Source organism: Phyllopteryx taeniolatus, chromosome 21 (assembly GCF_024500385.1).
Source record: "Phyllopteryx taeniolatus isolate TA_2022b chromosome 21, UOR_Ptae_1.2, whole genome shotgun sequence".
NCBI lineage: Eukaryota > Metazoa > Chordata > Actinopteri > Syngnathiformes > Syngnathidae > Phyllopteryx > Phyllopteryx taeniolatus.
The window spans coordinates 6,801,431-6,814,298 of record NC_084522.1 but is presented as its reverse complement, the minus strand read 5'-3'; the positions used below and the strand labels follow the sequence as shown (position 1 = coordinate 6,814,298).

The 12,868-nt window shown below is 44.1% G+C and overlaps 1 protein-coding gene across 6 annotated transcripts in view; it reads left to right on the top strand.

The window, feature by feature from the left end:
* LOC133470734 (triple functional domain protein-like) overlaps positions 1–12,868 on the top strand; it is a 60,375-nt gene that overhangs the window by 12,399 nt on the left and 35,108 nt on the right. For all 6 annotated transcript variants that reach the window (XR_009786059.1, XM_061759473.1, XM_061759472.1 and 3 more), the window contains exons 2-5: positions 969–1,019; positions 8,140–8,214; positions 10,118–10,232; positions 11,228–11,420. Coding sequence is in view for 5 of the 6 variants with exons in the window: in XM_061759473.1 (XP_061615457.1) it covers positions 969–1,019; positions 8,140–8,214; positions 10,118–10,232; positions 11,228–11,420 (434 nt within the window). In the remaining variant the exon portion in view is untranslated. The remainder of the gene's footprint in view (positions 1–968; positions 1,020–8,139; positions 8,215–10,117; positions 10,233–11,227; positions 11,421–12,868) is intronic.

Here is a 12,868-nt window from a genome sequence, read left to right as displayed (position 1 = left end):
GTTTACTTGATGTTGACGCCTTTAAGAATTGTTCTCTCCAAGGTCAAACAGGAAACAGGCTGAGGCTGAGTCACGTCGGCTGAAGCGTGCCCCACTGAGTCAACCAGTTGACCCGCTGACCAGTCACCATGTTTACATTTAGATGCCGCGTGACATTGAGACTGAGCGTGTCTTCGCCTCGGTTCACGGCAGCAGCGAAAGCGTCTCTTGCGCAACCTATATTTATAGACCGCATCAATGGGACGATTGTTGTTTGGGCACAGAGTCTATGAGCACTCCTGTGAGCTGTTGTCTGCATCCAGTCCAAAAAGGAGGGTAATTTGATTGATCCCGGCCCTCTTTTTGGCTGGTGACCAGTCCATGGTGTAGTCTGTCTTGTGCCCAATTTGGGTTAGCCTCCAGCTCGCCCACAACCCTAATGAGGACAAACGCTTTAGAAAATGGATGGATGGATTGGATCCCTCGTTCAATATCAGAGTGGTTTGAATCAATGGAGACAAAGGATTTGGATACAACCAACAATTCAGATCCCACTAGTTTGCTGCCTAAGCGGGCTGTAGGGAGTTTCACACCAGACGTAGAAGTGTATGATTAACAGCAGTTCCAGCCACATAAAAAGCAGAAGGAGGAGTCGCTAAAGCTAAATGCGGGGCCATTTAGAACTGCAAACAATTTGTAAATACAGATCAGAACGGTCGGTGAATATGTTGTCACGCAGCACAAGGAGGCTCGCTCTGTTACCGCCATACTAACTGTTTTTCCTTTTGCCGGTTATATATTTATGGCCACAAAATGTTTTCCCTGCAAATATCTACTATAATTATGACTGCTTTAGGGTAGGTTACTGATCATCTAGGGTGCGTATCGACTTGTGTACAAAATTTGGGTTACGTCGCCGCCGTAGTAATAGAACTCCGTCCTAGCGACAAACGATGCTCATTTTTATCTTTCTTGTGTGTTAACTACAGATGGAGCCCTCCCTAAAGAGCCAAAAGGAGATGTGTCAAGTCAGATTGCAGGTAAAACACAACAACCTCAAATGTTGTCTCTAATTTGTTATCCCTCCTCAAATGTGTCTGCGCGCGCAATAGTGTCTATTTTCTTTATTATTTATTAGTCTGCCGGATGAGGTCAGGCTGCTGTCACAGTAATTTCTCACCGCCACACTCACCTTGACTCCCTATCCCTCATTTTCTCCTCCCTCCCCTGATTGGGTACCCGTCACCGTAGCGACAGCGGCCTCTCTCTCTGTCTCTCTCGCTTGGTTAGAGATGGATGTGTGGGGCCTCCACTCCTTTCCTTGTCAACTCTCCGCTGTCCTTTTTGGTTTTGGGATTTGATCACTTTGGTCGCTTCTAAAGCTTTTACTCACAAGAACTTTATTGGTTTGCGTTCTCTGTAATCATACACGCTTCATTTTTCTTATTGTTTTGATGAGGCTTACTAGTGCAAAAAGGTGGATTTTTAAATGGGCTTTGACATTTTGAGCAAGTAATAATTCCGGTATATAAATGTACCTTAGTCCCTAAAGGAGGAGCACTCTGCAATGTTCAACTAATGGTGCATTTTGATAAAAACCTCTTGTATGAGCTTGAAAATAAATAAATAGCAGAACCCCCAAACCTACATATAAAGGAGGGCAGCAAATTGGCAGGTTGCACCAGGGCCTGGGGGCAATGGTGGGAATGGCTCCCATTGACAAATCTGATGAAAACAACATGAATTCAATTGCTACATAGCATAACTGCTGCTGTGCCTTCCCAGTTCTCTTTGCACACCATTTTTCTTAAGATTCCGGTGCTTTCCAGTCATTATTAGAGATTTGTCAGAGATTAACTCTCCCCATCTGTTGGCCCGGCAGTACAACTGGTCCGACTGGGTGAGGGATGGAGGCAGAACAGTTATGTAATAACAGTTACACCTTCAAAGCTAGACAGATGGACTGAAGAGCGTTTTTGCAAGGGCTTTTGCATTTCCTTTGAATGCAAATGTAGAACTGCTCCAAAAATACATCCCAAACATTGAATGGAGTCAAACATTGTTACGGAGTCAAATGCCTTCTGCATTTTCTAATGGAATGCCAGTTTCACCTGCAGAGGGCGTATTTGTGCAGAGTACAAAATCAAGAGCAGAGGGCCATGATCCATGTACTGCATTGAATCTTCTTTAGTCATTAAAAGAGCGGCTACTGCACTTAACCATGCAGCCAAACCAATTCAAAATAAAATTAGATTGGTAAAAGTGATGCTTTATTATGTTTCTTCCTGGATTGTCACAAAGCGATTCAGAGACCGCAACAAGTGAACTGTTGGCAGCGATGAGCCATCTTCCTCTGCCTTTTCTCCCTGTCCTCTTTTACCATCTTATGGTCACTGGGGCAACCTTGGCCTGCTTCTCGCTCGGTAAGCATACCCTGCCATTAGAGGTCTGGATGAATGGAAAGAACTGAACGAGGCGGAGGTGAAGGAGAGACATCTTGTCCTCTGTCTCAAAGGCCGGCATTTAGATATTTGAAGCCAAAGAGTGGGTTGAAAACGAAGCTAATTGCTCAGGCTTAGCGCTTGGCATTTCCAGTTAAACAGATGCATTTATGCGGCATTTTTATTGCTACATTAAATGCAAAAATATGTCATTTAGTTCACACTCCCTCAGAGCTGTTGAAGAGGGAAATTATTTTAATGGTGTTGGGATTTTAAGAGCGGTTGGTGGAGAATTATGGAGTCAAATGTACAACTGTCTTTCTTCCCCTACTAATGGTGTGAAGAAGTATTGAGACACACTTCTTAACTGACTAACTAATCATGAAATAAATGAATTTGTTGATTCCCAAAGACACGCTCCAAAATCTACCTTGAATGGCAGAAAGTGTTGTAGCTGTGAAAAGCAGACAAATTCTATATTTCTGTCCATTCTCACTTCCTGCAGCTGTAATTGTTAGGTGTCAAATACTTTTTTGTCCCATATATATTTACATTGCAGAAATCAAAACTCATTATGGTGCATATGTATGTAGTGAGTTTATCTCATAGTCCACTCATTGTTAATAGCAAGTAGTAATACAGCTGTTTCTGATCACAACAACCAATCGTAGCAGCACTTTTTGATTTCCTGATGGGAACTCCTTCCTGTGAGCTGGACCAATCCCGACGGATGAGGAGGGCATGCAGTCATTGGAATCTGGAATCCCTCCTAGCACGCTAATCTAAACCATATTTCCTAACCTTAAAACTGGAGAATCTGGGAAAGATGTGAAGGAACTTGGTAGTATACACGAGGTCCAACGAAGGAAGGACAAGAAGGGGAGCTGTCATTGATTAGGAAAATAATCGCACTCCTACCATGTTTACAGCATGATCATTGCCAATTACTAGACAGTTCCACATTCCCGTGTGTACAGTCGGAGTAGATCACAGTCAACACTGGATCATGTATTTTTCCCAATGAGGCAATCTGGACGTAGGTTAGGCTTCCAGGTCACGGATGCCCTATTCCTGTCCACTCCACCCCACCTCAGAGAATTCCAGCTATTCCCACACATCACTCGGGCAGGAATTTCTGGCATGCAGTCAATGCGGGAACTTGGCAGCTATGCGGGAACGCACATGTGCAACCGTTCTGGTTTCTCTTGCCCCGCAACAGCTGGCCCGGAGACCGTGCATCCCAATCAGCTGCCGGGAGCCATTACACGACTACGCCGTTTGCAATCACTCTTCAACCCAGACGGTAAAGTTCGTTTTGTGGTATGAAGGGAACTATGACACTCCCTCCCGTGACCCGTCCCATCTGTCTCGGTTTTGGCAGCCGTCGCCTTCTGTCTTTCCCCCCAAGCAGAACACTCAGGAGGTATTTGTCACACAGTCGTCTTGTGGTGTTGTTGACTAATCTGCTTTGTTGTATCAAACCCATCTAATGCCCACTTGACCTCTCGGAGGCCTCCACAAGACTCCAGCCTTCGAAGCGTGTCGGCCTTTGATGTTTCCTGACACACACACGACCCACTAACACTTCCTGATCCAGCGTGGCCACACTGACTGTTACGCGGGATTTGAAGGACGATGGACATCTCTAGAATTTCACGCGCATCCTTTGCCCCTTCTCGACGCGGGGCGTAGTCACATATCCGTTTCTCCACCACACACTTCAGGCAGGAGAGAATTCAATTCCAGGATAGATCCTCGCACACTCGTGACCTGGAAACATTTTGGGAGTAACTTGCATTGAATGTTGAGCTAACCAATGGATCTGCCTTTAAACCTCAGCAACAAGGTAACAATCTCCTCTTGTCAAATGAAGTCAATCTATTATTTACTCTAAATTAGATGAGGCATAGTTTTTGCTGCTCCTTAATGTACCTTTAGGCGGATCGTAATTATTAACAGGGGGTTCTCGCTTTACGGTCCATTCCTACGGGGGCGACGTAATCGGAATTTGTAAGAGTTCAAAGAATGTACTGTAAAATATTTGTATGGGAAAAAAAAACCCTATAGGCCATGAATATAAGCAATCTAATAGTAAGTATGATGGTAACTGAGCTTGTCTTGCGCCGCCATCGCTGCGCAAACTCATGTAGTTCTTTGCGCACCTATTGTAACCTTGAAACATCGTCAGAATTGTCGTAAACCGAGGACCCCTTGGAGCATTAGACCAATGAATGCTTACTCAACTCATGCAATCATGAGGATTGTGCCAATGATAACACCATCTGTAATGAAATCACATACTGATTGTATTTTGCTAATCTCTCAAGAAATCAGTTTGTCTCTTGATAATTTATACTTCTCATTTCTCTGCTTGATCAAAACAAAGCACACTATGATAGAAAGTGCGTTTATGCTTTCAATTGAAGTCATATTTTACATCATAGTGAGATGATTAAAGCGAATGAGCTAAAGAAATTTCAACCTTGAGATACTGTGGCAGCGCAGTTGCCACAAAGCGGTGAGAGCACAGCCTTTGCTGTTGGCTATTGAGTGATTCTGCTAAAGTCCCAGCAGAGGTGGAATGTTTTCCAAGCTCCCATGCATAGCTTTTCTCTGTCAGCCTCAAGTCTTCATGCTAAGCGGCTTGTCAGGATGCATAAATGCAGTGCAGGCATGTTATAATTACACGCCGACCCTACGCATTCAGGATTACCTCCCGCAACCTGGCCTGACCAAAATACAGTCCAGATAAACAGCTCGGTGTATCTCCACCAAGTAGTCGACACCTAACGGCGCCGCGTCTGCTCGGAAATGTTTGCCCTGGCTTTTCCACGGGAATGTGTAGACTGGAGCAAAGCGTGCAGTTTTGGTCGTCTCCTGGATTGGAATATCTCTGCCAAGGAATGCCGGGATTAGGCGCAGCTGCTGCGGCGGTGCCCACAGCGAGCCGGGATCGGTCAGCCGCTAGCGCAGATGGTGGCGTCGGACGCCATTCTCCTGTAGTCAGTTTCTGATTCAAAATCATTTCTGGATTAAGTGTTCAGGATGGCTTGCTGGATGGCTGATCACAAGCAGCACAAGTATGCTGTCATTTGTGTGACAGGTACGAATCCTTGTGTCCTGAATGGTCATGGGGCTCACTTGGGTGTCTTTTTACTGTCACTTCATTCCCAATTACCGTTCATGTGCTTTTGTGTTTTTGGGTGTGTATGTGTGTAGCTGTGACGAGGCCGCTCTTTATTTAGCTGCTGTGTGCCACTTTCTCTGGTCCCGCGGCACCCTCGAACAAGATAGGTGATGTATGCAGGTGCTTAAACTTAGCGTTTGTGTTTTGCCCATGTCCCGCTTAATTAATTGTCTGGCTAAACATAGTAAATATGTCGCTGCAGAAACGGTTTAAGGGAGTGAATATTCGGTGAGGAATTCTTAGAAAGACAGCAGGTGAAAGTTGCTTGGTCTCTCTGTGTCAGTTCATATTTTGAAAAACTGTAGCGGAAATGAAACAGTAATTTTTGAACTGCCCTAAACACAAAAGATGGAATATTTTTTAATAGTGAAAGAAAATCCATGGATTTAGCCCAATCCGAAGGTTATTGAATTCATGACAAACTCCCTGCGTGAACAAGAACATGCATTCTTGTCTTGCTGCGAGCGAGGTGTGTGTGTGTTTACCGTAAAAGCCAGGCCTATAAATCGGCATTTACGCTCGCGCTGTTTTTCTCCTTGTCGTCTTGTCTGCATCGGAATGCTTCATTGACCTTTTGATAATCCCCGCGCTTGGTGGCAGCCTGCCAGTCAGACTGCACATCAAAGATGGTCCTTTTTATCTGGAGAGGACTCACTCAGCAGCAAAAAGACGCTGACGTCGATGCCATCTATCACTGGCCTTTTCCCTTATTATGCGTTCCCTCACACTTTTCCCCCTTAATACGCACGCTTCTTAACTGCTGCTAATTCAGCATGACTCAGCAGTGGACAAAGTACCCAGCTTTCAGGGAAGGTAATGACTACGTAACGTTAATAAGCGTTCACGCTAAAAATATCTATTCTCTCATCCATAACGGTACTGATGTGTCCTCTCATCTTGACTCCTGCTCTCTTGAAAACGAGCGGATTGGTCCCTGGGTGTCCCTCCATCCTTCTCTTTGATCACCTGTTCAGAAGTACACACTCTCTTTTTGCGAGTATGCACTTGATCATAGCAATTTGTCTTAGAGAGATTCTGAGGGGATGGCAGCACCACAATAGCCAGCCAGAATAAACACAGTCTCATTCTCATCCCATCACCTGCATTACTGTTATTAGACTTACATTATCGTATGCTCTATAAAGTACACAGACTGTACGTACTGTATATGCTTGAAACTGAAGAGTAAATACAGTGGATATAAAAAGTCTACACACCCGTGATGAAATGCCTGTTTGTTGCGATGTAAACAAATGAGCCCAAGATAAATCCTCTCCAAACTTTTTCCACCATTGTGACCTATAACCTGAACAACTAAATAGTTTTTTTTAAGCTAACTTTAATGCTGGGAAAAGTTCATCTTCGTCTCTTTTTTTTTTTTATTTACCACAAAAACTTTTGAACATGGGTGTGTAGACTTTTTATATCCACTGTACTGCTCCAGCACAGGGGTGAACCTAATCAGGATAAGCAGTATAGAAAATGGATGGATGGTTTGATTTAGACAAAATGCCAGGATGCTGGCATGTATGTCGCCACTTTGCAACTCCAAAAGGTACCAATTACTACTTTCTTATTAGCCATTTTATTACATTTTTGACTCTGTGATACATTGATACATTCTATATATGGACTAGACCTCTACTTGGACTGAAGGGAAAAGTCTGGTCTCATTTTGTCTAACTGTTGACATGTTAAAAAAAGATTTTCAACACATGAGGGACTGGTGTGTGTGTGTGTGTGTTTTGAACAGGTTCTTGTCATGTTTGAGCATCTCCTGACAGCTAGCGGTTGACTCGTACGGCATATTAGCAGCACAGCGGAGGCTCTCTGTCAACAATCCTGAGATACAAGTTGACGGTCACAGAGGGGCTGTTTGTTGTTCACGTTATTGCCGCGCCGGGATTTATAGTCGTTCTTTGTTCATCTTCTATTTATTCAAGAAACGACAGCATGTGATACACGTCATTATTTTTGTGATGTTCAACATATGGGTTTGTTGTAAGACCAGAAGACATTTGCAAACACTGAACGATGCATAATTTACACCCAGTGGTTACATCAGACGACCACTTGTTGTTGTTTGTATGTCAAACTTGACTAGAGCTGCCGCTATCAAATATTTTTAAAATAACATATACATAAATTGGGGACTCTAAATTGCCCGTAGGTGTGAATGTGAGTGCGAATGTTGTTTGTTTGTATGTGCCCTGCGATTGGCTGGCAACCACTTCAGGGTGTACCCCGCCTCCTGCCCGATGACAGCTGGGATAGGCTCCAGCACGCCCGCGACCCTAGTGAGGAGAAGCGGCTCAGAAAATGGATGGATGGATATAATCATTGTGTATCCCATATAGATTCAAACTATGTCCTCAATAATCAGTCTTCAAGGATTAAAAAGGCACATTTTACCAGCTGGGAAAAAAGCAGGCCCAACTGGTGGACGTCCTGTTTTAATAAGATAAAAGCGATTTCTGTCCTCCAGCAAGGATAGGGGTCTTCATTTCTTCTTTCTTCTTTCTATCTTTTCAGCTTTTAGGAGAAATGAGGACATGAGAGCGATGGAGGTGCTTCCCATCCTTAAAGAAAAAGTGGCTTTTTTGTCAGGTAAGGATGTATGCGCCTGCAGTGTGTTTTGTCTTCCATGTGATCAGTGCCAACGATAACTGTAGGACACAAAATGTGCGAAATACACGTTTTGTTTTCTGACTTGCACATCCATTCAGTGTGGGTGTTAAATTGGTACCCATCTTCTTATACAGCCATCATTTCATGTGACATTATTAACATACAATGATAAGCTTAAGGCATAATTCTCTCTGTATAAGGAACTCAGGAGCCAATAGTTGGCCCCCGGCCTTGACCCCGCCTGCATGCATTAAAGCAAACCTCCCCCACCGCTTGTCTCGGCAGCGTCAGCAGGGCCACACAGTGTCTCTGCAACCCCCCGACGAGGTTCACACACATACGAGCACACACGCTCGTCTCGTGCCAGGGGAAAAACCACAGGAGCATTTAGAGCTGAAGTTATGGACTGTTGACAACATCAGGGATTCTTAGTACTGTATAAACATTATTACCATGCATGTGATAGTCGTGTGTGTTTGTGTGTGTGTGTGTGTGTTTGCACGTGCGTGTCTGTTGAGTGTGTGTGTGTGTGTGTGTGTGTGTGCGTTTACGTCTTTGTGTGTATATCTGTGTGTGAATCCTAACCGTAGCAAATGAAGTAACAAATAGAAATGTACGTGTTTTTTCTTCTTTGCTCTCCCGGCTTGGGGAAGGTCAAACAGACTAGCAATGACAGTCACGATGACTCAGACAAACACGCTGATATCCAGAGAGGGAGAGACAGGGCGGCGTTGCTATAGCGACGGCGTATTGTCAGCAGCGGCATCCCCGAATCGTAATTGGCTTGGGTTTGAAGAAAGGGGACCAAAAAAGACGGGGGGAGCGCAGGTAAAAGCAGAGTAAAGCTATTATATGTCTGATAATACAGTAATTAGATTTTTGTTGGTGTTGGATTTTCTCCTCCGAGCCTTTGTGCTCGCTGCACGCCACCTCGGCTGACTAATTTGTGGGCTGAGCGCATTCAGCTCGTTTTTACAAGCACAGCACCTCTATACGCTTCCATCTGACTAGCAAAATGGTAACTGATGTTCTATGCTCTCTATGTTTTTTCTATTGTGATGCAATGTACTGCAATTTACGCCTGGAGGCCTTTCATCAGCGGACGGTAAATTGTGGTTTTAGGCAGCGTATGGTGTAAGAGTGGAAGCAGCAGGAAGTCAGTCAGCATACCGAGAAGTTACAGCCGGTTGCCCGCATGCCTGCTCTGACCGCTTCTTGTCGGTTTATTACTCCCAGCAGCATTCGAAACTGATCTACTGTTTAAAATGCAAAAGAAAAATGCCTCTGCTCGGACATAAATTACTCTATACTGTCACGCTGTGGTCATTGTCAGCCTGAGAGTGAGACGTTGGGATGGGAGATTCAGATCCGCTGGATATATACTGCGTATCTAAGTGAACGATGCTGTGACGCCGAGCCGAATTGTGCAAAAAGATGGGAGTTGTGTCACAAAAGACACACCTTCCTGTTGATGATAAAAGTAATGCAACAACAGCAGTGCGGCCAATAAAAACGGAAAGACATGATTTGTTCAATGTCGAATGTGGTTTGAAGTCATGTGACAGATGTAATTAAAGTGGATTAGAGTTCCCAAATGTGACTCATGAGTCAAAGACTCTTAATAAGTCCACCTCATTAACCGGTAAATATTCTATTTGGACAAAAGTATTGGGCCACGTGGCCACTAGTAAATGCGCTATATGGACAAAAGTATTGGGCCATGTTACACACACAGACATTGAGTGGAAAGTAGCCCCTTTTTTTTTTTTTTTTTTTTTTTTTTTTTGGCCAGCATGTGCCGATGAGTTTTTTCCTTCTATGATGTATTCTAATGTGTATCGGCTTCCCACAGAAAAATAATGATTTTCTTTTTGTGTCTTAGGTGGCAGGGACCGACGCGGTGGACCAGTGTTAACCTTCCCGTCACGCAGCAACCACGACAGAATACGAACAGACGATCTGAGGAGACTGATCGCCTACCTGGCCGGCATTCCCAGGTCAGATGCTTATTTTGCCCTCTTTCCAATTAAAAAAATAATCACATGGACGTCTAAATCAAGTGCGTAAGCGTACACGTGGAAGTGCTGAGTGGACCATGTGATGGGTGTGAGAGAACAAGCGAGAGTGAGAGAGAGAGGGGAATTATTCAAGAGCCGTTAGCTTGCGTAGCTTTTTATTTATTTATTTTTTATTTTGCGGCTGCCAAAAAATCACTTGTCGAGGCATGGAGATGGACGTGAGGGAAAGCCGGGTTGGATATCGGCGCACAAGCGAGGGAAGGGAAGAAGGGATCCACTGGGAGAAAGCAGCGAGCAGTAGGAGGTGGAGGGAGGAGGATTAAAAACCCACAGAGATGAAACGCGCATGTGTGAGCTTGTGTGTGTGCGTGTGCATGTGTGTGTGTGTGTGTGTGTGTGTGTGTGTGAGGAAGCAAAACAAAACGTCGCAGTAGCTGAGGCAGTGCAGCAGCGATAGTTACTGTGGAGCAGTTTTCAGCTCGCAGGTAAATCCCCTCCATCCATCTCCATTTCATCATTCAAATGCAAACATCTTTTTCAATTAGCATTCATGTCTTCATTTTGCATCGTACATCCATATTCTGCAGCCGTACGTTTTGTCCTGTCCTATTTCAGGAACACGATCACATGGTGACTATTCAAATCTCGTGGAAGTAGTTTTAGTGGGGAAGGAGTGTTTAGGAATAGTTTGGAAGATAGTAATCCATCACAGCAGTAATCACAGCAGAGATGTATAAATCTGCTGATTATTATTATTTTTTAATAGTGTGAGTGTTTGTGGCTACTTGCCACAGGTTTCTCTGTGTCCGTGTGGGCGGCTGTGCGTGCGTCTGTGTGTGGGATCCATGTTTTTACTGCGGAGGCTATAGAAAACTGCGTCACCTCATGGATTCCCCCCCCCCTCCATTACACCCTCCCCATCATCCTTTCTGTCATCTGTCTCCTCTTTCTGGATTACCTCCGGCCGCCTCCAGCGAGGAGGTCTGTAAACATGGCTTCACAGTTATCGTGGACATGCGCGGCTCCAAGTGGGACAGCATCAAGCCTCTGCTGAAGATCCTGCAGGAGTCGTTCCCATCGTGCATCCACGTCGCGCTCATCATCAAGCCCGACAACTTCTGGCAGAAGCAGAGGACCAATTTCGGCAGCTCAAAGTTTGAGTTCGAGGTAAGGTCTTTTGACTGAAAGTACGACAACTCCACGTTGTTGCTGTTGCAGTTTTATGGCGAACCTCTGCCATATCGCCGCTCATCATTTGTGCCCTTGCACATTTTTAAGCGTTATTTCCTAATTTAGAATTGCACGCCTTCAGTGTAGTACTGTGTTTTGCCGCAACATGCCGGGCAGCACTGAGATTGACTGGAAGACATGCAGCGTAATTAACAGCAAGAAGAGGCAGAAAAGGTCCCCTACCAAGATGCAGCAATAATCTGTTCCCACAGAGTAGAGAGAGTACATGCCTGCAAGTAGGGTTGGATGCTCTGTTTGTATGTGTTGCTGCTCAGTGTATTAGGAGAAAAGTGTCATTGTGTCATTGTATATTTAAATGCCAAAGTGTTCAACCAAACCATATATATCTTCGTGTAACAAAAGTAATGCTAACATATAATGTGAAACGGCATAGACGTTACAGTAATTATAAACCTTCAAAAAATGTTTGGTTGAACATTGGTGTTTCAGTATACTATGTTGAATTCCCGTTTGTCTTACATGTCAGTTTTAAAGTAAACTTCAACTAGGAGCTTTGCCTCTTACTGGGTGAAAACTGTGAGCAAGAACGTGAGAATAAGTCCCAAGTAATATTTAAAAGTGGGTGTTGATAAGTTCAACTGTGTTTAAAGCGTATTTGAACTAGTATATTTATACGACATACAGCTTTAGAATGGTGGCATTTCTTATTTTTACTTAGTCCTAACTAGTAATTTCAATAAGAAAAAGTTCTAATACCTTTTGCATTTTTAAGGAAAAGTGTGCTTGAAGAAAGTGAAATACTCTTGATACAAAAACTGCAAGAAGAAATGTCTTGGCGGGCAATGCAAGAAAAGTTTGAATTGAGAGATTTAATCTTGGTTAGTTTTTGCAGTTGGTTTTGGATGCTGGTGCCTGAAGGTGTGCATGTGGTGCTGATCCACATTAGGATTGTTTCTTGAGTGTTGGCAGAGGTCTGTTCTAGTTAAATATCCCTTTCTCCTCTTATAATTTCAGTTCATTCAGTTGAGCTTAGCTCTTATTGTTCACTGCTGCCACACTCTCGCTGACTCCTGTTGTCGCACGCCAGTATCGATGTTTGTTTTTTTTTTTTTTTTTTGGAGTGGCAATCGCACACAAGCTGCCATTTGAGCACTAAACTTACACTCAGTTTGCTTCTATCCACTACATAAACCGTTATTTTGATTTATTAATCACGCGCTTCCATGTGAGAGGAACAAATCCACAAGGCGGCTTTCCTTCCTCACATGCACACAAATCAATTAACCTGACAACAATGGCGTCAGCAGCGAGCTATGTTGCCTCGCTTCTCTGTCCATGTGTGTGGGGGTGTTGTGCGGAGGTGGAGGCTGTGCAGAAAACGCGTCGAGATGCTCAAGGCTTCTCCTCGTTCTCATGTGTGCAAA